General features: G+C 38.5%; 1 protein-coding gene across 14 annotated transcripts in view; it reads left to right on the top strand.

The window, feature by feature from the left end:
• The window catches only part of LOC138627515 (RNA binding protein fox-1 homolog 1-like), a 298993-nt gene extending 276795 nt beyond the window's left edge, over window positions 1-22198 (top strand). For 7 of the 14 annotated variants that reach the window (XM_069709919.1, XM_069709911.1, XM_069709909.1 and 4 more), the window contains 3 exons: window positions 1801-1865; window positions 12596-12671; window positions 18123-22198. In XM_069709919.1, coding sequence (XP_069566020.1) covers window positions 1801-1865; window positions 12596-12671; window positions 18123-18293 — 312 coding nt within the window. In that variant the 3' untranslated portion in view covers window positions 18294-22198. Of the gene's footprint in view, window positions 1-1800; window positions 1866-12595; window positions 12672-16789; window positions 17126-18100 lie in introns of those variants that run through there. The other 7 variants (XM_069709915.1, XM_069709912.1, XM_069709907.1 and 4 more) reach the window with 6 other exon arrangements.

The following is a 22198-nucleotide window of genomic DNA, read 5'->3' as shown; positions in this document are numbered from 1 at the left end:
TATTGGCATCAATCTTTTTTTAAATACCATTTTCTGAATTATTTAAACCTTAAACAAGACAGTATATCAAGATTACTTACAAATACACATTTATACGCAATAGTAGCTGACATTAATAGTGTACAAACATAGAAACACATGGATAGCTCTTTCTCAATAACCTTCTGCTCATCTTATTTTCAGATAAAGTATAATATTATACAGTGCCAACTCCTCTCCGGAGATCATTTCACCCAATTTGAATGTCTCACCTGCTCATCTTTACAGCTGTTGGTTCAGTGGTCATTTTTACTGATGTATCAACAGATCAGGTCAACCTTTAAACATACAAACACCATCACAGGGCCACACGACCTCAGAGGGGCAGCGAAACCTGCCACTTCAATGTGAATCCAATGTGAAAATAATGAATTAGGTTTGAAGCTTGTTGTGCTTGTGAAGGAAGGGACAATGAATCCAGCGAGCCTGTGGGTTTGTCAGCTTTGCCAGCAGATGGTTTCACTGCCAACAGCAACCCCCGTTTGACTCCAGCCATGTATTCACCCGCAGCTTCAGGAGATTATGCAGCAGTACAAAAGCAAACTGAAACTGCCAGAAAGTTGAATCATCACACAGGCTATTGTACTGGATGGAATACAGTTTGTGTGTTTGCATGCACACAGTGAGCTTCTTTGCATGTTAAATTTGATCTGCTGGAATTATCACTTATTTTTATACTGTATGCTGTATCTCCCAGCTCAAACTCCTTTTTCTTTACACACTGACACGCTTTAACAAAGTGCCGCGCTTTAATCGCTGCTTCTCCTGCTGGCATCGCGCTTCCTTATCTTCTTTTTATCAGACTGACCCACAGATCATTTTGACCATGTTGAGCTTAACAGTGAGGTGAAAGCTAATTTGAGGAATTCAGAAAGCTAATTGGGCACTTTGACCAGGGCTGTAACCAATCAGAACACTGAAGTCACAGCTTTGGTATTTTTAGCCTGGGGATTTCTGGGCTTTTATAAAAGAGGAATTCAAATTTAATTAGTAAAAACCATCTTTTCAAGCAAAAGAACATGTTGTTTTGGACAACCACACATAAAGGAAAATACTTTTAGGCAAACTGAAATAAAACAACAACAAAAGAAATGGTTATTTTTTCTTGGCTATAATTTTATTTTTTTGTAGTGTTCAATTGGCTTTGAAATAGCTTTTAGACCATCATGTTGGAAAAATAAAGTAAATTCAAATTTAAGTGAACCGTTAACGAAATACATTATTTCTGAATTCCTGGTTATAGCCTCCCCCTTTTTTTTCTTTAACAAAATGAAAGGAACAAAAGGATCTATAGACAATCTGTCTCAATGTGAGTAGGCATGTTTGTGGATGTTGTTCCAGTCTGTTTACGTGCATTCCCATATTTATGCTGCATCTGCTTGGAGTAAATGACCAGCTCAGTGCAAAAATAACTACATTTAATATTTATCTTTTAGCAGTGTCATAGAAATAGAATAAGAAATAGGAGCCATTATGTCTGTCATAGAACTCTTATCTCACTTATTAGACATAAAAAAAAAACAGTGTAAATTAAATTTCATTAATGTCAGTATGTGTCTCATGATAAGTTTATGTGTTCAGGACAATAGAAAACAGTTTAGAGAAAAGTATCCATCACAAGGAATTAATTAACTTTACTGTTATCTTTCTTTTGTGTGTGTGTGTGTGTGTGTGTGTGTGTGTGTGTGTGTGTGTGTGTGTGTGTGTGTGTGTGTGTGTGTGTGTGTGTGTGTGTGTGTGTGTGTGTGTGTGTGTTTCTAGGGTGGTTACGCTGCCTACAGATATGCCCAGCCTACTGCTGCAACAGCTGCTGCATACAGTGACAGGTAAAATACAAACTGTCACATTGGGAGAATCATAATCATAATGCTTTCTTTTTTGTGAAATAACCAAAGAGTTGTTTAACCCTGGCTGCACAAGCTTCACAAATATAACAGTGACTGCATTTACAGGGAAATCAGCAAGAGCAAAGTGTGTTTGTGTTTGTTCTCTGTGGCTTTTTATTGGCTGTGATAAAAAGATATGTAGAAGTGAGCTCAGTTGGTTTAAAAGGAGTAATACGGTCCAAAATCTGGTAAATTCAGTCAACTCTGTCACGTTGCAGTACAGTATGTGTAATTCAAGTAATGAAAACTGTCACATAAAAGCCCAAACTACTGGCAAGTTTATCTTCTTAACAGGGATACTATTTGCATTCACGTATTATTTCCAATCTCCTCTACTTCACCACACTGTGAGTTGAGTGGATCATGACTGGGACCATTTTAAGTTTCAGGTGAAACCGTTCAGAAGGCCGTTTGTATTCTCCATGATTGATGGAATCGGTTAATATTACTGGCACTCAAGTGTGATAGAGCAGCTATTTTAGGTGATATCAAAAGATTTTCACCAAGAGTGCAGTGAAATACACTATGATAAAATAAAAATGAATACAAAATTTAACATTACAGCAATATTTGAAAACTGCATGTATCTATAGATAAAATAATCAATACATACATTAATAGAAACTAATGAACTAACATGTAACTACAGAAGTATAGTGTATGTACATCTAATCATAATAAAATATAATATATGTAAGATAAATAACAATATTTTAATTTGGTCAAAAAGTTCAATAGACATCTTCATTTAAAGAAAATGTAGATTTTATGAAGTTAAAATAGATTTTCCACTTTAACAGCACTGAAACGCAGCACACATCTGGGGTTCTTAGGCTGTTAAAACAGTCTGAAATGATCCACACATGCCAGACAACAATCTGTAAAGAACTTCCCAAATGTTTATAGATATTAATTTACTCAGAAAGCTTCTCAAAAAATTTGTCGTGAAACACGTTTGTGACAATAAGTGAGACTATTTTCTCTCCACAGTGAAACTGGATTCTTAAGTGAGCTGTTCATTAACTGACAGCAGGAACATCTCGACCAATATTGTTATATTGTCATCCAACCAAAACCCCCGTCTGCCCATTGAATATAAAAATGGAAGTATGCATAGCAACAGCACCACAATGCAGAGCCTCAAAACTCATGATGTTGAATCAGTGCCTCCCTGACATAGTCAGAACATTAAAGGTTTATTAGAGGGTTATTGCATTGAATTGCACCACAAGTCACTGTCATCAAAGTCTCAGGCAGAGACTTCTTCTTGAGAAGTTACTGTGTAAATAATAGAAATACAACAAGGAACCATAGTTCTGGTGAAAATATGAATCATGAATATTGTAAAAAGGACTCTGAGTTGAAATAGGGGTTTCTGGGTCTGAAATGATATTTGAGGGTACTTTATCTCCCTCATGCCCTTCTCTACTTTATTAATAATAGATATATTCATAACACAATGAATAATTTGTATTAAATTAGTAAGCACTGCTGTGTAATTTTCGTTTATAATTGAATGGAACGTGCAGATGTCTGTCCTTTTTGATTTATTATTCATCTCCTGCCTCACTTTCCCTAACTTCAGTTTTTTGGTTGAAATGAACCATCCCGGATGGCAGAAATCTGATACGTCAATTTATTATAGACAAAGCTTTGAGTCTAGAAAATAGAACAGCTAATATTTTAGCAGACAAAGAAGGTATACAGTGAAGCTTGAAAGTTTGTGAACCAATTAGAATTTTATATATTTCTGCATAAATATGACCTCATTTGATTTGCACACAAGGCTGAGAAGTAGATTAAGAGAATCCAATTAAACAAATGAGACAAAAATAGTATACTTGGTCATTTATTTATTAAGGGAAATGATGCAATATTAAATATCTGAGAGGGGCAAAAGTATGTGAACCTCTAGGATTAGCAGCTAATATCGAGGTAAAAATAAAATCAAGTATTTTCAATCAACGCAATGTTAGTCAGGTGTGAGTTGGTGCCCTGTTTCATGTAGAGAACTGGGATCTATCAAACTCTGAATTTCACAACACGTGTTTGAAGAAGTGTATCATGGTACAAACAGAGGAGATTTCTGAGGAATTCAGAAAAAAGAGTTGTTGATGCTCACCAGGCTGGAGAAGGGTTTAAAACCTTTTCTAGAGGTTTGGTTTCCACCAATCCACAGTCAGAGTGGGTACAGAGGGATATTCAAGAGCATCGTTGCCATTATTCCTCAGCAGTGGTTGACCAGCGAAGATCACTCCAAGAGGAAGGCGTGTAACAGTCTGCGAGGTCACTGAGGAACGCTGGGTAACTTCTAAACAAGTAAAGAAAAAAAGAAAGAGAACTTTTTGGTTTAAAGGAGAAGTGTTATCATTGGAGAAAGGAAAGCACTGCAGTCCAGCATAAGAACCTCACCCTACCTGTGAAACATGGGGGTGGTAGTATTATGGTTTGGGCCTGTTTTGCTGCACTTAATATTTACCAACAAATTCTATAAGGAAAATGTCAAGACATCTGTCTGTGAACTGATACTATGTTCCAGATGTTGTACTTGTGTACTAACACTCATTATTCTAAGTGCATCAGTGTGTTCACACCATCAGTACAGACACATCAGAACACTACCAGTACCAGAATGATGCACTCAAAACGGTACAAAAAAAGAAGTGTGAAACACTGGACACATTCCACCCTACACAGATGCCATCTTGGCTCCATAGAGGAAGGGGCGGGGCTACCAACGTAAAGGATTTTCAAATTAAAGCATGTGAGAAAGCTGCAGCTGTTCCTGAACACAAGGTGTTTGTTCTCCACTGCTGCTGCTGGACAGAAGAATCAGAGTGTTTATTGAGTGTTAAACAGAGGACACAAAAACACACTGATTTCTGGGTAAAATAATTAAATAGATATTTTGGTGTATTGATGTGTTCCCATGATGAGGTTATTTCTGCTCAGTGCAGAACAGCAGCATGAGATTTGAAATGGCACTACTAAATTCTTACACTACACAAGAGTCCTAACATGTAAGATCAATATTTGTTAGTGTTCTAAGGGAAGTATGTCATCTGGTACACAGAATAAATCTCAAGAGAATGTGGGTCATGCAGCAAAACAATGTACACATGTTGTTATTTCAAAAATGGTGAAAGAGGAATAAAGTTATTGTTTTGGAATAGCCATGTCAAACTCATGACCTTTATCCTATATGACTGTTTTGGACAGACCTGAAACGAGCAGTTCATGTGAGGAACCCACCAATAACACAGAGTGGAATCTGTTCTGGTGGACGAACGGACTAAAATTCCTCCAAGTCAATGAGCAGAACTGATCAACAGATATCAGAAGCATTTAGTTGAAGTTATTGCCACACAAGAAGGTCACAGCAGATACTAAAAGCAAAGGTTCACATAGCTTTGCCACTCACAGATATGTAATGTCTGATCATTTCCCTCAATAGATAAGCATCATGCTTTCATCCCATTTGTTTATTACATCTAGGACTTGTCTGAACATCTTGATGATACTTTAGGTTATATATAAGCAGAAATGTATACATTTCTTTAGAGTTCACAAACTTTCAGGCACGACTGTACGGTTAGTTTACTGGAAAATAAGCTATCATGCTTATGAATGATGGAACCATATTCACAAAGGGAGAATTAAAGACGAGGCAGGATTTGAAGTGAAGAACATTGATTCTACTGCCTCAGTACTTTCATTCAGAACACATCAGGGGAAAACTGATTCATAAGATCAAACATGCAACATGATTTCACACTTTAATCCATTATATACTACAATTCATAATCATCTATTCATATGTAGGAAAAAAAAAAAAAAGAGAAAAAGAACTATGGTATGGTGTATATTATTATAAGGACCTTGTGTCAAAACAGAGCGTTTGGAAAGTTGAGTGGAATTTTATACTGCATGCAATTTATGAAATATAATGTCAATAAAATGAGAGTAAATCTCAGTATAACACATTATATCATTAGTAACCCATACACCTATATATGTATATACCTAATAGGCTACATACATACATAAATACATGCATACATACTTACATCTATTCTTTTTATGAGCAAATTAAAAGACAACCTGATAAATGACCATATTAAAAAGACAAAATGTCAACATACAAGTTGTACTTTATTTCTGGATTGTGGAAGTAGTTCTTTCCGAACATGCCCTTTTTTCTTTTTATCTGCACAAGTGACTATGCTGCATTTATACTGGTTTGTATGTCACCTGACCCTGACTGGGTCCGGTCAGACCTCATGTGAGCAGCTGTTGGTGCTTCCCCTCTGTTACCCTCATAGCATAAACATGACCCACACGGTGCCCGTGTGCTCCTGCACAGATGGGCACATCAATGCTACACAAGGACACAAGTAACCTCTCGGTGTCACTGCAGACCTGGGAGCAACGCTCCTCTTATAAACCTTTGCCTTACAAATATGTTCATGGTTGTTTCATGCAGACACACTGGGAGGCAAAGTGAAAAGCTTTCACACAGAGGAGACAAATGCAATGTTATTTAACTCTTGAATTCATGGATGTTTTGTTTTTTTAACAATCCTTTATACCTCATATCATAATCATAAAATCATACTGCTTGTGAACTAAAATAAATGTGCATGTGCATCGCCACTCACAAAGAGGAGAGTCATTATTCTGTATATTGTTAATGCAGTGGGCAGGTGTTACTGTGTGGATCTTGTAGCAGTCCTTTCTGCAGCGAAGGAGCCTCTGACTGGAAGCACTCTGCTGTCTGACCAGTAGGTCATGCTACAAATGAGAAAGGTTGTCCATTATGCTGAGCAGTTTGTGCAGCATCTTCCTCTCAACAACCAATTTCAGGGTTTCCAAAGCAGATCCCAGCACGGAGCCGGCCTTCTTTATCGGCTGGTTCAGTTTCTTAGTGTCACTGTGTGATTGATGCTGCTGCCCCAACAGATGGCTGCAGAGAAAACATCGCTTGCAGTAACAGACTAGTAGAAGATATGAATCATCTTGCTACACATAACAAAGGACCGAAGCTTCCTTAGAAAGTGGCGTCTGCTCTGTGCCTTCCTGTAGACAGCCTCAGTGTTTCCAGTCTAGTCTGTATATGTAGCACTCCACCATCACCTCTTCTCCCTGGATATATCGTTTTTAACTTAGCCCTGGTCCTCAGAAAGTCCACAACCATCCGGAGTTACCTGTTCCCATCACTGACACACCCATTAACTACTGAGTCACCTGACTATTTCTGCAGATGACAGGACTCTGAGTTGTACTAGAAGTCAGAGGTACACAGGGTGAAAGAGGAAAGGTGAGAGTTGAACACAGTGTGGTGTGTCACTCAGGTAGTCAGTAATCCAGGAGGTGCAGAGGTGGTCTACCTGTATCTTTTGGAGATTGTCTTGCAGGCCGGATTGTAAAGATGCTTTAGAAATTAAATAGCATGACCCTCTCAGTGCTGTGAGTCCATCTATGTCCTCCTGTGTGCATTACAGAGAATATATTCCAGTCCATCACTTCAAAACAACCTTGGAGAGTCTGCTCTGAATCCTACGACCACATCCGGACAGTTCAAGTGATAACTGCTACTGCAGGTTTATGAAAGGATATAACATAGTCAGGTTGATCTGATCCTCTCAGGGGAGGGAGTGACAGTTTGAATTTGAACTGTGTTTGAATGAATGTTCGAATCTTGAATGAAAAGTGACAGCTCTAGTACCTAGTACCAACCTGGAAACATAATGCCTCCGGATATGGCTATCGCCAGCGCAGAGGCATGAAAACTTAAATGCATAAGGTGTGTTATCAGACAAAAACATGACAGAAAACGTAATCAATTTCAAGCCAGCCGCTTCCCTTCGAGCTTTGAACTCAGACAAAGACTTTCACTGACGTCGATCAGTGTCGCCCTTCCTGAGGAACAAAACTTAATTCATAAAATGACCCCAACAGGCGCTAGTTCCTTCTGGCCTCACCAAAGAATTGCCGCTCCATTTGTGGCTGATAATGCAGCTGGACTCAGGAATTGCCACCAGTCACTTAAGCAACAGCTCGACTCCTGTGTAGTAGCAGTATTATAAAATGCAAGATTTAACTGCACAACAGCTGCTGGCATAGACATCAATGTCAACATCACCTGTAATTCTTCTTCACTGTTAAATGAACCACTCATAGGAAAGGTTGATGTGGTGTGTTTCTTCTGGCAAAGGGGCAAAATGAACTTTATTGGGGCGTGACAAATCTGAAAAGGAAATGTCAAAGGTAGTAATCAAGCAGTGAACATAAGTGTCTGCGTCACTGTCTCTAAAAGTCTGTTTTCCCTCCATATAAACTGAAACAGTGTCCCAAGTTTTCAACTAGGGTCAGCAACGTTTTCAAAACTCTCCATTTTATGAGTTCAAAAGCTCTGGACTTGTGTGAACACGAGGGCTAATGGTAGCATAGGTTATGCATTTCAAAATGAAAAGTATTCATGTGGACGTAGCCTCGAGCTTCGTGACCCAGTGTTACCTCTTCTGGAAATAGTAGCCTGTCAAGACTGTTTCCTAAACATCAGCACACACACATTCACATCTCACACACTCACATCACCTTGAACACTGTTGACAGTCTTGTGAACCTTATCTTTAAAAGTGCTCGGCTTTCCTTCTGGTCAATGCAGATATCTTAACACTGCTTTAGCTAGTCAAGGCACAGAGGAGAGACATTAAATATATATCGTAGCGTAGTCAACCCTGTTTATTAAGACTTGACTGTTTATTCCGAGAAAATGAGTGATTTGTCCTTCTTCTCCCATATTATTTTCACTTCAATGTAACACTTTAACACTTCAGGAAATACAACATTTCTTGGACTGTATCAAGTTTCATAACTCATTTGTCGAAGATTTGCTTTGTAAGGATGATGATTAGTTCAGAGAGAGTAGAGTTGTCGAGAGGAGCTGGTTATCAAGAATTGCTTTCCTGATCCCAACACTGCACACAGTAGTTACCCAAACCAAACAGACCAACCCCTGATGGTGACTCATGAGCCATGAGAAATGACAAACACCCAACCGTTCATGTCACAGGCATTCCTGACTGCAGATAAAGTAAGAATAACGCTTACCAAGGCTGAACCACACACATTTAAAATTACAAATGACCATATTTGAATTGGACTTGATGAATTTAGGCAATGAATTATTAGTAATTTTCTTGCTTTTCTTGCAACAGTCTGTGCATCCTGACGGATCTTCTGTCTTTCGTAAGATCTGCACCAGCGATGAGGCTGAATCTGCACTTACGTTAAAGAAAGAGTGATTGTGTTTTATTATCCATATTGAAAGTATCTTAAATGACTCAAAGTAAACCAAAGAAGTTGCTGATGTTTCTTTCAGCATATTATTAGCTGAGGCAGGTGACATTGTGTGGCTGTCCACCATGTTAGGCCTGGGTGTGTGTGTGCGTTATATCTCTACTTTGCTGCAAAGCTGCAGCTCGCTCGCATGTGTGTGTGTGTTTCCACACCTGCAGCATGTCTACCGCGGCGCGGGTACTGCCAGTCCTGTCATTCAATCACTGAGTTTCCCTTTGATATTGGCCATCAGTTATCAGGTTTGTCAATGTTTGAGGTCAGACGAGTGGAGAGTTTTGTTTATTCTCGTTCAGAGCGAGATACACCGACACAGAGGAGAGGGAGGAGCACCCGGGAAATGATGTCCTTTACCAGTTAAATTATTTCCATGATATTATTCAAATTAGAGCCTATTGGATTTCTGCCATGATTTTTCATAATACAAATGTGATCACAGATCTTTTCCCTGTCTATAGTTGCTGGGAATTGCGTGTGGCATGTTGAGCCCTTTCTTTAGATGAAGCATCACACATGCGAGGCATGACTCAATCTCACAGGCTGTGACTGCTGTCACTACGGACATGTGCACTGAAATATCTCAACAACTATTGAGTAGATTGCAATTCAATTTTGTACATCACTTCATGGTGCTCAGAAGATGAGATATACTGACTTTGGTGATCTCCCAACCTTTAAGTGCGTCACTGATATCAGGGGGATATTTACATTCAAGACTGTTCAACAACTACTTGATGTACTGCCATTCAATTTAAGACTTTTACATTCTCCTCTGGAGAAAGTGTTCAAACTTTGGTCATCCTCTGGTTTTGAGCATTATCTCGGGGCCAAAAATGTATTTGGTTCAACACCTCGGTTAAAAGTCAAAATTAATGACATTTCCATCAGCCTCGACTATTTTTTTTTTCTCCTGCTAATTAGCAAATGTCGCATGGTAGCTGGTGAACATAGCAAATATTATCTACGTATAAAATCAACATGTGAACGTGGACATTGTGAGAATGTTAGCTTGGTTATGTTGGCTTAAAGCACTACTGTGCCAAAATACTACCTCAGAGCTGCTACTGTGAGACCAGCCACATAAATTATGCAGAGGCTTTAGACCAATTTTGATCATCTGACCTTTCTCTTTCTCAAGAAAGAAAAAAAGAAATACTTGATGCTCTTAAAAAAGGGGAATACCTTCAGGAAGAAATTGTGTATCATTTTGTATTTTTTTTAAATGGCAAAATGCAATTAATGTCATTAGCCTGCAGTACTTTGGCTGTCTTTAAATTTGCATAACTGTATGCATTTCTGAAAATATTTCAACCTAATTTTTCCTCTATCATAAGACCTTGTGCATTTGACCAAGCTTCCAACCATTTTGTAGAGCTGTTGAAAATGTTGTTTCCGGGTTTATCTTTTCACCTCAGGGTCACTTTAAAAATGCATTTGACTCAAATTGCATTTGAATTTGTGTTGTTGTTGCAGCTTACCACACACTCTCTCACATACGCTATGTCTCTCTCTCACACACACACACACACAGTGATGATGGGTTAGTGCTCTGTGCTGTGAGATAAGATAGGTCAAATGTGGTACTGGGCTGAGTGTGGGTGTTGGGGGGGCTGCATGGTGAATAGCAATGTGCTAAACTAATCGGGATTAACTTCTAATCGCTTCAACCACTGGGCTGCTATGCAAATCAGCTTGATTATGGGCCCAGGCCCTGGCCCCTGATTCGCCCTTATCATGACTGGACTAGGACTGGGGGTGGGGGGCTTGGGGGGCTGGTGGGCCACAGCAGGGATGCTCACCAGGAATAAACACTGCTGTCTATTTCTGTCTAAAAATAGAACACTCAGTGATTGTCTGTTATTTGATTATTTATATATTGAGTCTACTTTCATGAGGCGTTGTGTCTTTCTCTGTGTGTCATGTCGATTCTGTCTTCTTCAAACAATGTTGTCCAACTCTGTCCGAGACTGTTTAATCACAGCCCTTGAGATTATTGAATTGAACGGGTCTGAAAACAGGAGGTGGAAAGAAATGACAAACAAAATGTTCAGTTTAACAATAATTGGTCGACATAGAGTACATCTGCACAGCTGCTGGCCAGACTGCCATTGAGTTTGTTGTGTATACATATAATTATTATTATTTTATCATCCACTGACATTTATAGTTTGAAAGATAAAAGTGTGGTTCATTTTAACATCTGACAACATTAAACATTGAAGCTGGATGTGGTTCATATGTGATCCTGTGAGCACACCAAGAAACAATGTAGTGTGATATTACTTTGACACTGAACAACGCTGCTGCACAGAGTGTGGAAAAAGCATGTTGTCGAGCCAGATCATGAAACTGGGGGATTTTAAAATGACCTTTGTCATCACTGTTAAGAATAATGTTTCATTCTTAGTCCTTGACTGACGCTCAGAAACAGAAACTAATTTCCACCTGAACAAATATATATACTCACAAGAAGAAAATGAGCATTTATTTGTTTCAGCTAATACCATAACTGTCATCAGTCGTAATTCCAATTGAAGCCACAATCTTTCCCGCAGAGCACTCTGGTGCCAAAATCGAACCAAGCCATAACCATTGTCGCCACATTAGAAAACGTTTTTGGTCGGTACTGACAAATGTGCTGCAAATGTGATAGCGTCAGATCAGAAGACACTCAGATAGGGGATTCCAGGAGGGCAGTGAAAAACACAATATTTCACCGTTTTGGAGACTTGTTGAAAACAAAAACATGAATTGGTAGTAATGATATACATTATCATTCATTAAAACTAATTAAAACTTATTTGACCTTTTAGTGCAAAACTGACTCATTGTGGGAGGTTAATTAATCTAATTTGGACTTGCTCTAAAAATAAAATAAATAAAAAAAAACCCATATAATCTCATGTTTCATAATTTAAATACATTTTGACATTCTATCTAATTTTGATTTGAAGTATCTAAATTAAATTCCTTGTTATCTCGTTACTTCTAAAACAATGAGCTAAATGAGACTAAAAAGCCGTGCAGGGCTGCAAACTTGGGTCATAATTCTCAGTGATTGTGGAACTGTCATTATAAATTTCATTATGACTCTCTCATTACATTTTCTTATCATGGTACTAACATGTGTATGTGCAAAGAAAGAGTAGAATCCACTATTTTTTGCACACCCATTACTATTATCACATTTAAACCCTATGTATATCACTGATGGTGGGTAAGAACTAATGAGAAGATTTAAGGACTCTGCTTGACAGCCAGGACACAGTTTGACTTAACCACCTATTAACTCGTGTTTTTTTTTTTTACAGTTACGGACGAGTATATGCTGCCGACCCCTACAACCACACACTCACTCCAGCAGCCACATACAGCGTTGGTGCCATGGTAAGACTGTCAAATTTAACACATATCCCCTTTTCTTTATGTCTGGTCCTCTTCACGTCATGCATCATCCCACTTCACATTTTCAGTGTCTAAAAATCTAAAAACAAATTTTGATTTTAGACACTTTGTGTCCAAAATATGACCTGAGATTCTCTTTTGCCTTCGTCATTCTTAGAGCCGCAACATGTGCATATGCTTGTGTGGAAAAGAATAGTGAAGGCTAACTGACCATTTGCTTTTTTTGAGAAGGGCAATATAAACTTAACCTTAAAAAAATTACAGTAACACCTGAGTTTAGGTGGATTTTACATTAAAACACAGGTCTTTTCAATGATCAGACCAGTGCCAGTAAGCAGTGCTATCAAATGCCAGGGTGCTCAACATTTTTTTAGAACCTAATGAATGTCTTACCTTCTCTTGCAATACTACCTGGTCCACATTCACTCAACCACTCTGAATGGCGTACCAATCGCCGACCAGTCGCAGTGGGTCAGTGCGACGATGTTGAAATCAATCTTGGTTTTTCTAAATGTAGTTGCAGCAGTGGTTGACTTTTGTCTAGTTTCAGCACGTACCAGTTGGTTAAAGTTGCTCCAATAGTCTAATAAATGAACCCAAAGTCTACGCGAGGACTGCCAACGATGGCCTATGGAGCGTACCCAGACCCAGATACTCATGTAGGGAATGTGGTTCTGGTAACTCCAGGTTACAAAGTTAGACCTGCCTGAAAAACACCTGAAGGGTGTCTCTGGAGTGTCCAGCAATCTTTGTAGCACTGTTTGTAGCCATGAACTCGTTGTTCTGGATACCTGAAGCTCTTCACCATCGGTGAGTTAACTTCAAGCTGAAGCTTAAAGCTAACGGAGCTTCCTCTGCACCACAGCAGCGTGGCGTATCATCTGCAGGAACTGCATTCCATCTTTCACTCATGAACTAGACTCAAACAATTCAAATCTTTTCTTTACTGGGTCTGATGAATCCAACAGAACAACATTAGTTAAAAAAAATAACTACTGCAGACAGTAGAAACAGGCATTATTTCTTCAGTGGAAAATGGTTGCAGGTAAAACTATTCACATATGATCTGCTACAAAGACTGTTTCTGTAAATAGATGTTGCAGTTCATTTGTGTAAATGTAATCTTTTAAACTAAAACATGACTTAATTCATCTCCACTGTATCTGTTCAATTTTAGAGTCAGATGTCTCAAATTAAATCTAAAAAGCCTGTTGTTGAAAACAAGAGAAGCCAAGGAATTCAAATGTTTGCTTTGTGAAGTCCCAAACGATGATGCAGTACAACACCAAAGACGCAGTGGCAGATGATTTTATTTTATCTATATGTATGATTCAGGATACTCATATATATATATATATACTGTACTGTATATACTGTGCATTTTATATTTTTTTACTGTTATTTTATTGCTTTTTATTATTTGATTATTATTTTATTGCTTCCTGTATGCTGCTGTAGTGAAAAAATGTCCCCTTGGGGATTAATAAAGTAACTACCTAACCTACCTAACCTTAACAAAATACATAGCTTTTGCACTGACCCATCTACATGCATCTACAGTAATTTATAGGCTGAGGTCTTTTATCTGTTGCCTTATTTTTTATTTATGTTAGTGGTCACAGCAGTTCATGCTTGCAGTTATGCCACTACTGCAAATTGTATTACATTTAAGCAGCAAAAATAAAAACTCTGCAATAATCCAATTGATGCGCCAGAACACACACACACACACACACACACACACACACACACACACACACACACACACACACACACACACACACACACACACACACACACACACACACACACACACACACACACACACACACACACACACACAAAAGTATTGGTTCTCTATTGGACATAATTTTTGGACTTCAGCTGAAAATAAAAGTGTATTGACAGCTCTGATGGTGCTGGATTTATTCTGAGCCTGACTGATTTGCTGCCAATGATTTCACCGGAGAAACTGTGAATCTGTGCAGAAGCTCAGTTGTGTGCTCTGCAGAGAGGCTTTCAGGTTAATAAGGCTTCGTAAAATCAGAATGACTTGTCAGATGTAAGTAACGGCATAAAGAAGTTTGCCACCCGCATAAACTGCACACAGGTCCTCTCTCAATTTGGAGATAGTATGTATCCTGCCAACTCGTTCTCATCCCAGGACCTCAGATATCAGGCGGCTTTAGACAAAAGGTTTAGGCACCAAAACCACGTGGTTAGGTTCGGTAATGGTTCATCGTTTGGGTTCATTTAAGTATGTTACTTAAGTTACTAAAGTCAGTTAAGTTACATTATATTCATAAATAAGTTAACTTACTCAAACAGCAATCTCCTGGCTGAAAGTCCAACCAGCCCCGACCTCATCCTCCAGTGGACTCACTGTTCGTACTCCGTCATGGGACGTTTTGAATTGGGTGGTCACGGTGCCGATGCCAAAGGCACCTTGTCTCTATCTTTCTGCCGCCAGCGGCTTTGACACAACGGCAGTATTTGACGCCCCGGGAATGAGAACGGGCCGTCCACACTTTCTCACTTCGTATTCTCCCCCTCCCCCACCCAATTCTTTTCTTCAGTCACTGTGCATGAGCTTTTCAGCACCACTGACATCTCCTCACTTAAACTTAATTGAATTTGTCTGTGCTGCTAACGGCAGTCCAAATGCCACATTAATCCCGCCTGTAAAAGGTGATGAATGTCTTCACGCCTTGGCAGCCCAGTCCCTGTTAGTTATTATATTTCTAATTTGGTGGATACCACCTCACCCCGCACTCCCTGGTAATGAAATAATTAGTCATTTTGATAATTAAATCCCACGTGGTGTCGCAGCAGCGGGGAGGAGGCGAGGGAGGGAAGGAGTGAGTAAGAAAGCGGGGCGGACTGGAGGAAACAATGCCTTCAAACACAACAGAAACCTTGACTCAGCTAATGTGTAATTCATCAAAAAAGAACTGTCATGAATGTTTGCAAATTACTTTCAGCAAATAGGTTGAAAATACCAGTCAAGTGTACAATTCATCAATCTTCTCAAGCCTTGTGAAAGACTTATTGACAGCTGACATCATTTGCTAACTCAGACCTGACTTACCTATAAACGGTCTATGAATCCAACCTTTGCCCAGCCAGGCGTGACAAGCTCAATTAGCTTGATAGGCATTTTCATCAGAATGCAGTGACCCACTCACTCGCCCAGCAGCGACTCCTTGGTACATCCCACTTTCCTCGTTTGATCGTTCTGTGCAGTCAGTTTTACCCAGAAAGTGTTTTACTCGAAGAACGCGATGGGGAGCTGAACACATTAGTGCGTATTTACCAAACTCGTTTACCGTTTATTGGAAATCTGTTGGTGAATGCAACTGATCGGGATGTTTTGGCAGAAAACTGCAGAAATATGATTTTGTTCCTAAAAGGAAAAACAGAACCGTCCAAATAGTATTATCAAATTGTTGATTTTCTTTTCTGATTGACCATCTGACTAACAATTTTCTGTACATGTTATTGACGAATATAAAACATTCTTTATGATCCCGTTTATTCTGTATAGTGACAATGTTATGTCAGGGAGGAGAGGAGAGTATGATTGATGTTTGTCATCAATAAAAAAGTTTAATTGTTTATTGAGTCACATCTACAACTAGAAATCATATGTATGAGATGCTTAATTTTTACTTTCCCTAAAAATAAACTTCTGCAAATTATGACATTCTAATCAAAAGACACATTATTTAAAAATAATGAGGTTACAAACAGAATATCAATTCATGTTAAGTAATTATTAAAGAAAAATGTGCTTCTTGTAGAAATGTTTGTTTAGTTTCTGGGCCGTCTAGTCCGTCTGCACAGGTTGTTAATAGATGTGCACGGAGTGTTTTGTTCAAGGAGGAGAAACAAAAGTGTTTCCTTCATGTTCTTGATTTTCCTGCACGTCCTCGTGTCTTAAGTGTGACGGACTGTGATGGAAAGAAGACACACGAGGGAAATGTGGACACTATTAGGGGGATTGGGATGCAACCTCTGTTTAGATTTTTTTTAATTTTTTTTTAGTCAGTTCCATGACTCTTACAGATCGACAATAATTCGCCTCCTCCTCACCCCCACAGAGACACCTAGCTGCTTAACCAGACTATGTATCTACACTGCAACTGCTGCAGTACCTGGACCAACTGGCAGTTTCGTCTAAATAACCTGGCAGGAGAAGACTTGAAGTAGACGTATCAGGCTGACACTGTATCACAGTCAAAGATGGGGCAGCAAAGTTAAAAAGACCCATCGTCGCCAGCACATTTATTTCCAACGACATCCCATTCTTAAAATCAGGATTGTGGTCAGAAAGTCATTCTGGTCACACAAAGTGATGCTGGTCAGTCAAACTTCCTCACCAGATGTTTGCAGTTTGTTTTTTGGTTTGGAAACTGAAATAAAGAGATTTAGCTGTGGTTTCACTGTGGACAGATTATTCTCCAAAAACTGCAGGATTGTGGAGATAGATTAAATTCATACAAAAATGTTTTAAGACTGAGTCATCTTAACGTTGTCCTCGTTGAACACACCAACCGGTGCTAGCAAAAAGGTCTCCCTCGCCCATCACTTAAACACTCGTAACATCAAACAATGGACACGTCACCAAGCCAAGTCCATTCAAAGTTAGAGTTGTCATTAACCCAGCTGTTAGAGTAGGAGACACCTTGTGCTCTCCCAAAGATGGGCACAGTTGTTGTCTCGGTAAATATAGTTGATCAAATTTCTCTAACGTGTTACTGAGACTGTCTAGCCACTACAAACAAACATAAAAAAGCTTGTTAATAAAATGAATACATGCAGTTTTATCATAACAGAAGCAGATGAAACTATCAGTATCTTCTTCTGATTGTGACACACAGAAACACAGGACATGTAATAAAATATCTCAAAGGACTGTTGCTAAAAGCTGCTTCACCTCCACCCGGTGAAAACCAGCATGATTCATCCCAAAGATTCAAACCTTCCTGGTTTTCAGCTCAGAATCACCTGTTGACTTGATTTCTTTGACTCATCTTTTCCTTTGCTTCTTCATAGTTGTATTGACTGGATTTCTTTCACGTAGCTGTTGGCATGCACCCCTGGCATGAAGCGTCTCGCTGTGCTTGCTGCATGACGATTGCCCCGGTCACGGGTCTTTTCATCCCCCGTGGGTTTGCACTGGAATAACGGTAATGTAATGTTGAAACTCTTGTCGTAGTTTGTGCCGGAGTCAGTGGGGCTAACAAGGGTTTGTGTGTGTGCGTGTGTGTGTGTGTGTCCGTGTCTTTCCATGTCTTCGTGTAACTTGGTGTTTCTATGAATATTTGTGTGTTTGCATTCTCCTGTGGGTGTATATTCCTTTGCGTGTGTGTTGTTGTATTTGTGCACATGTGTGTGTGTGTGTGTTTCAGAATGCGTTTGCCCCACTGACAGATGCCAAAACTCGGAGCCATGCCGACGACGTGGGGCTGGTGCTGTCCTCTCTCCAGGCTAGTATATACCGGGGAGGCTACAGCCGCTTCGCACCCTATTAGCAACACCTCCAACCTATACTCAACCTTCCAACAGGACAGAAAGAAAGTGTGTGTGCACGTGAGTGTGTGAGCGAATGAGAACGACAGAGCGAGAGCACGAGGAGAGACGTTACTGAGGCCTGGGTATTGCAATACATGCAGTTTGTGCATCATTTCAGCATCTCTTAAGAGAGAAGTACAACAAAAAAAAAGAAAAAAAGAATACGAATAAAATGACAGCTGATATTTTTCATCTTATACCTCAGATATTTTGTGCTGTGTATTTTGATATTGTGGGTTTTTAATTTCTAAAGACATAGTTTATCAGCTGTAGAGGTTTTTTCCATGGGACTTATAGACACCTGCTAGAGTAATGATTAGGACACAAAGGAAATATTTATCAGATTCAAATTGTTAGGGCTTGTATAGAATTCCACCCCTGTAAGATAGGTCATAGTCACACTGGGGTTTTTATGTTTTGTAAGAGTGGTAAAGTGACTATGATTGTCAAGTGTTGTTTTTTCCTCTCTCAGCTTCTTTTGACACTTCCTATGTCAGTTTAGCATTAATAGATTTTTTTTTTCTTTGGGTTTGGGAGAAAGTAGAGAAGCCTTGAAATCATGAACATAGAGAAAAAACAAAGGCTGGATGGGTAAGTTAGAGATGCTGATAGCAGCATGATTTCTACTTTTTAAGTCCACCATCTTGAAATAATGACTTGTATTCCTTATCTTCAAAATAAACTGTTTACATGTGACTGCGACTGTACGATCACATGCTTATAATTACGTCACCAAACCAAAATAATAATCCTTTTCCAAGACAAAAATCTGTTTAGTGTCTTCATAGTCTGCATCAAAATAATAAATGCAAAAATGTTCTAGCCCAGTTTCATTGCATGTAACATGAAGGTTTACTTTACTATGTTATGTTCTATGTTCCATAGAAATATAATGACAACTTTGCCAAACCCGTCCTTCACTTTGTGGTTCTGGACTTGTAAAAGACAAGTTGTGTTTCATGAAATTGCTTACATTTTTTAATTTCTGTGTCTCAGGTCGATAACACAGACCACAGAAAACCTTTGGGAAGGTTGTGTCATTCATTTCATAGAACGATTGTAAGGCTGCAACCAACAGTTACTTGCATTGTCAATATATATGCCAATTATCCTTCTAACCAATCTATTGATTGTTCAGTGTATAGAATTGTCTAACGAACAACCAAAACTCCCAGATGCTGAGGTAACTGATATAGAAAACTAGGAAGCAAGAAAATATTCCTCTTTGAGAAGCTGGTACCAGAAGGTTTGGGGGATTTTTGCTTTATAAATGACTTGAATGATTCATTATTTATGAAAAAAGCTATTAATTTACATTTAATGAGCTAATCATTTGAGCTCTGGGGCTCTGATCAGTGTCTGTCATGTACAGGGGCCCAACAACAACATTTGGCTCCGGGCCCCTGAGGTTACTCCAGCCCTGGTTGGTCATGGGCCTTTTAGCCTTACTAAATAAACCACATATATATTTGGGTGCAAATGTGTGTACACAATGCCCAAAGTAGCCTTTAATTAATGACCCCTGTCAGAAGTTGCATTCCACTTATAAAGTCATCCCCCTCAGCTTGTGAGTCAAAGCTGGCTGAGAGCTGCTCCGGTTTTAATAACCACTATGTCACCTCTTCCAAGTATTTCTAAGCTTTCAGACACACAGATTTTGCAGTGCTTTCTTTCAGGAAACCTGGACCCAAGCTTTTTCTATATCAGTACATTCCAAAGAAACAGCTGTGGCAGGGAATGTTTTGACTGATGACTGAATTCTGATGAAGCATTTGGCCTTTTGATTTGTTTTTAAGCTCCTGGTGCTACACAGATATCTTTGCACATATATTACGCTCAGCACCAAAACATTCAGCAAACACAGAGTCTGCTCCTCCTGAACTGACCCAATTACAACAACGACTGGCAACATCATTTCCTATGGCTACATTGATTAGACAGGCTAAAACAAATACCGATAATTACAAGATTCTCATAATTATAAGATAACAAGTCATTACTACAAGATGAGGTCTCCAGTTCTTTTATTTATTGGTGAATGCAATGCATTTTGGTAATTTTTATAATGACAAAATATGACAGTTTGTTTCTGTAATGATGGCATCCCTGCACTTTTCTAAATCATCTTGAGATTGTGGGGTAATCAAGTTATGATCTCTAAATGAAATAATGCTACAGCAATAGGTAGCAAACACAGATGCTCACAGCTTTCATAGAGGACAGAAGTTCAGTTTCATTTTTTTTTTTTTTTCATAAGACAATGGTAAGAGTCAGCACGTTATTCAGACTGTAGATCTATTAAGTGATGTGGTTGTGTTTTTCATTACTTCAAGCCAAAGGTTTCTGGTGGACATGTCTGGCGTGTTTATGTTTATAGTCGAGATTCTACACAGAATTATGAGATATGGGCGGGGGTGTGGGGTGGGATTGCCATGGCAACTAAAACTGTTCAACCATTTAACCACTTAGTCCACATGCTGAGATATGAAAACGCATTGGGGCCACATGAATTTAAAAAAATAATAATAATATATATATATATATATATATATATATATATATATATATACATATATATATGTATATATATGTATGTATACATATATATATAGCTTTTAAATGTAATGCAGAACTCTAATGAAAACATTTGGGATCCTGGGGGACAAATTCAAACTTTGATCACTGGATTGTGACTTAGATTCTTAAAATTAAATGTTTCGTGGCCCTAATCCTCTTCCATAATGAGTAGTGTTGGCCATTCACATAGATGTTTTTATATAAACGTCCAATATATTCATTGGTATAATTGATGATTTTTATATTACAGGACAGATTTGAAAATATATATATATAGCAGTGGTCAAAGCCACTGTGTCTATTTTATGCTTTTGTTCATTTTGGTTTGCTTTTTTTTTGTTTGTTCATTTTCTTCTTTCATAATTAAAATTTAAAGGGGTAAACTATAATAATCCAACAATGTATTATATTTGAACTGTGCAGTGAAGATGTTCTCTTATATGAAATACACAATGGTATAATGTTTTAGATTTAGAAGAGTAGATCAGTTGTCAAGGTGAGCTATCTCATTTTTTATCAAATCATATTCTGATTTTTATTGAATCTTTTCAAATAATGTAATCACAATGTAGATAGTCTCATTCATCTTTTCTTTTTTTTTTTTTTTGGTCAACTGTACAATTTTGCACATGCAACTTGTAATTTTCACATAAACCTGAAACATATCAGTGCTGTAATTGTAATTTTTCTCAACATTTGTTTTTAATCAGTTCTGCTGTTTCTGCTTCTTCGTACTTCCTCTCATGACATTCTTAATGGAACATCCTTTCCTTTTCTAGAACTCAACCTTTAATCTTTGAAAATTAACTGTTTGAATATTACAATACTAAATAAATATGAGAAATAAATGATTTGTGAACAGATTAATCTATGATGTAAATACAAATGAATGGAATAAATCTGTAGTGTATTTGAAAAGCACTACATGGGCTACAGGAGATCGGCTACAGCTGCATTGCAAGCCAGCCACAGGCCTCTCCTATGCCACATTCTGTTTACAACTATCCCCAATTAGTGGTGTCGTTACATATCTCCCTTTTTGTATTTATAACAAATTAGATAGGAAAAACTCTCAGATGCATCACATTATAAAAAAGGCAGCAGTAAGAGCCTCGGGGCCGCTCGGCCCGCTGGTTCACACCTTCGTCTGTGTGCTGTGTGTGAGGACCGTCAACCTAAAGCGGGATGACTTGTAGTCCTCACTATGCTGAATGTCTGGCTCCGCAACTACTTTATACAAGCTCTGCTTCCAGTAGGTGTTGTGGTTCAAAACAAGGCTTCCTACCCAGTCATTGTATGTGCATGTACTATGGTTCTTCCACTAATCAATAACCATCAATAAAGTTTTCTTTTCTCAA

The sequence above is a fragment of the Brachyistius frenatus genome, unplaced genomic scaffold, assembly GCF_029030835.1.
Source record: "Brachyistius frenatus isolate BFR_SWC_R1_liver_20210118 unplaced genomic scaffold, ASM2903083v1 Contig_87, whole genome shotgun sequence".
Classification (NCBI taxonomy): Eukaryota; Metazoa; Chordata; class Actinopteri; family Embiotocidae; genus Brachyistius; species Brachyistius frenatus.
This window is presented reverse-complemented; position numbering and strand designations above follow the sequence as displayed.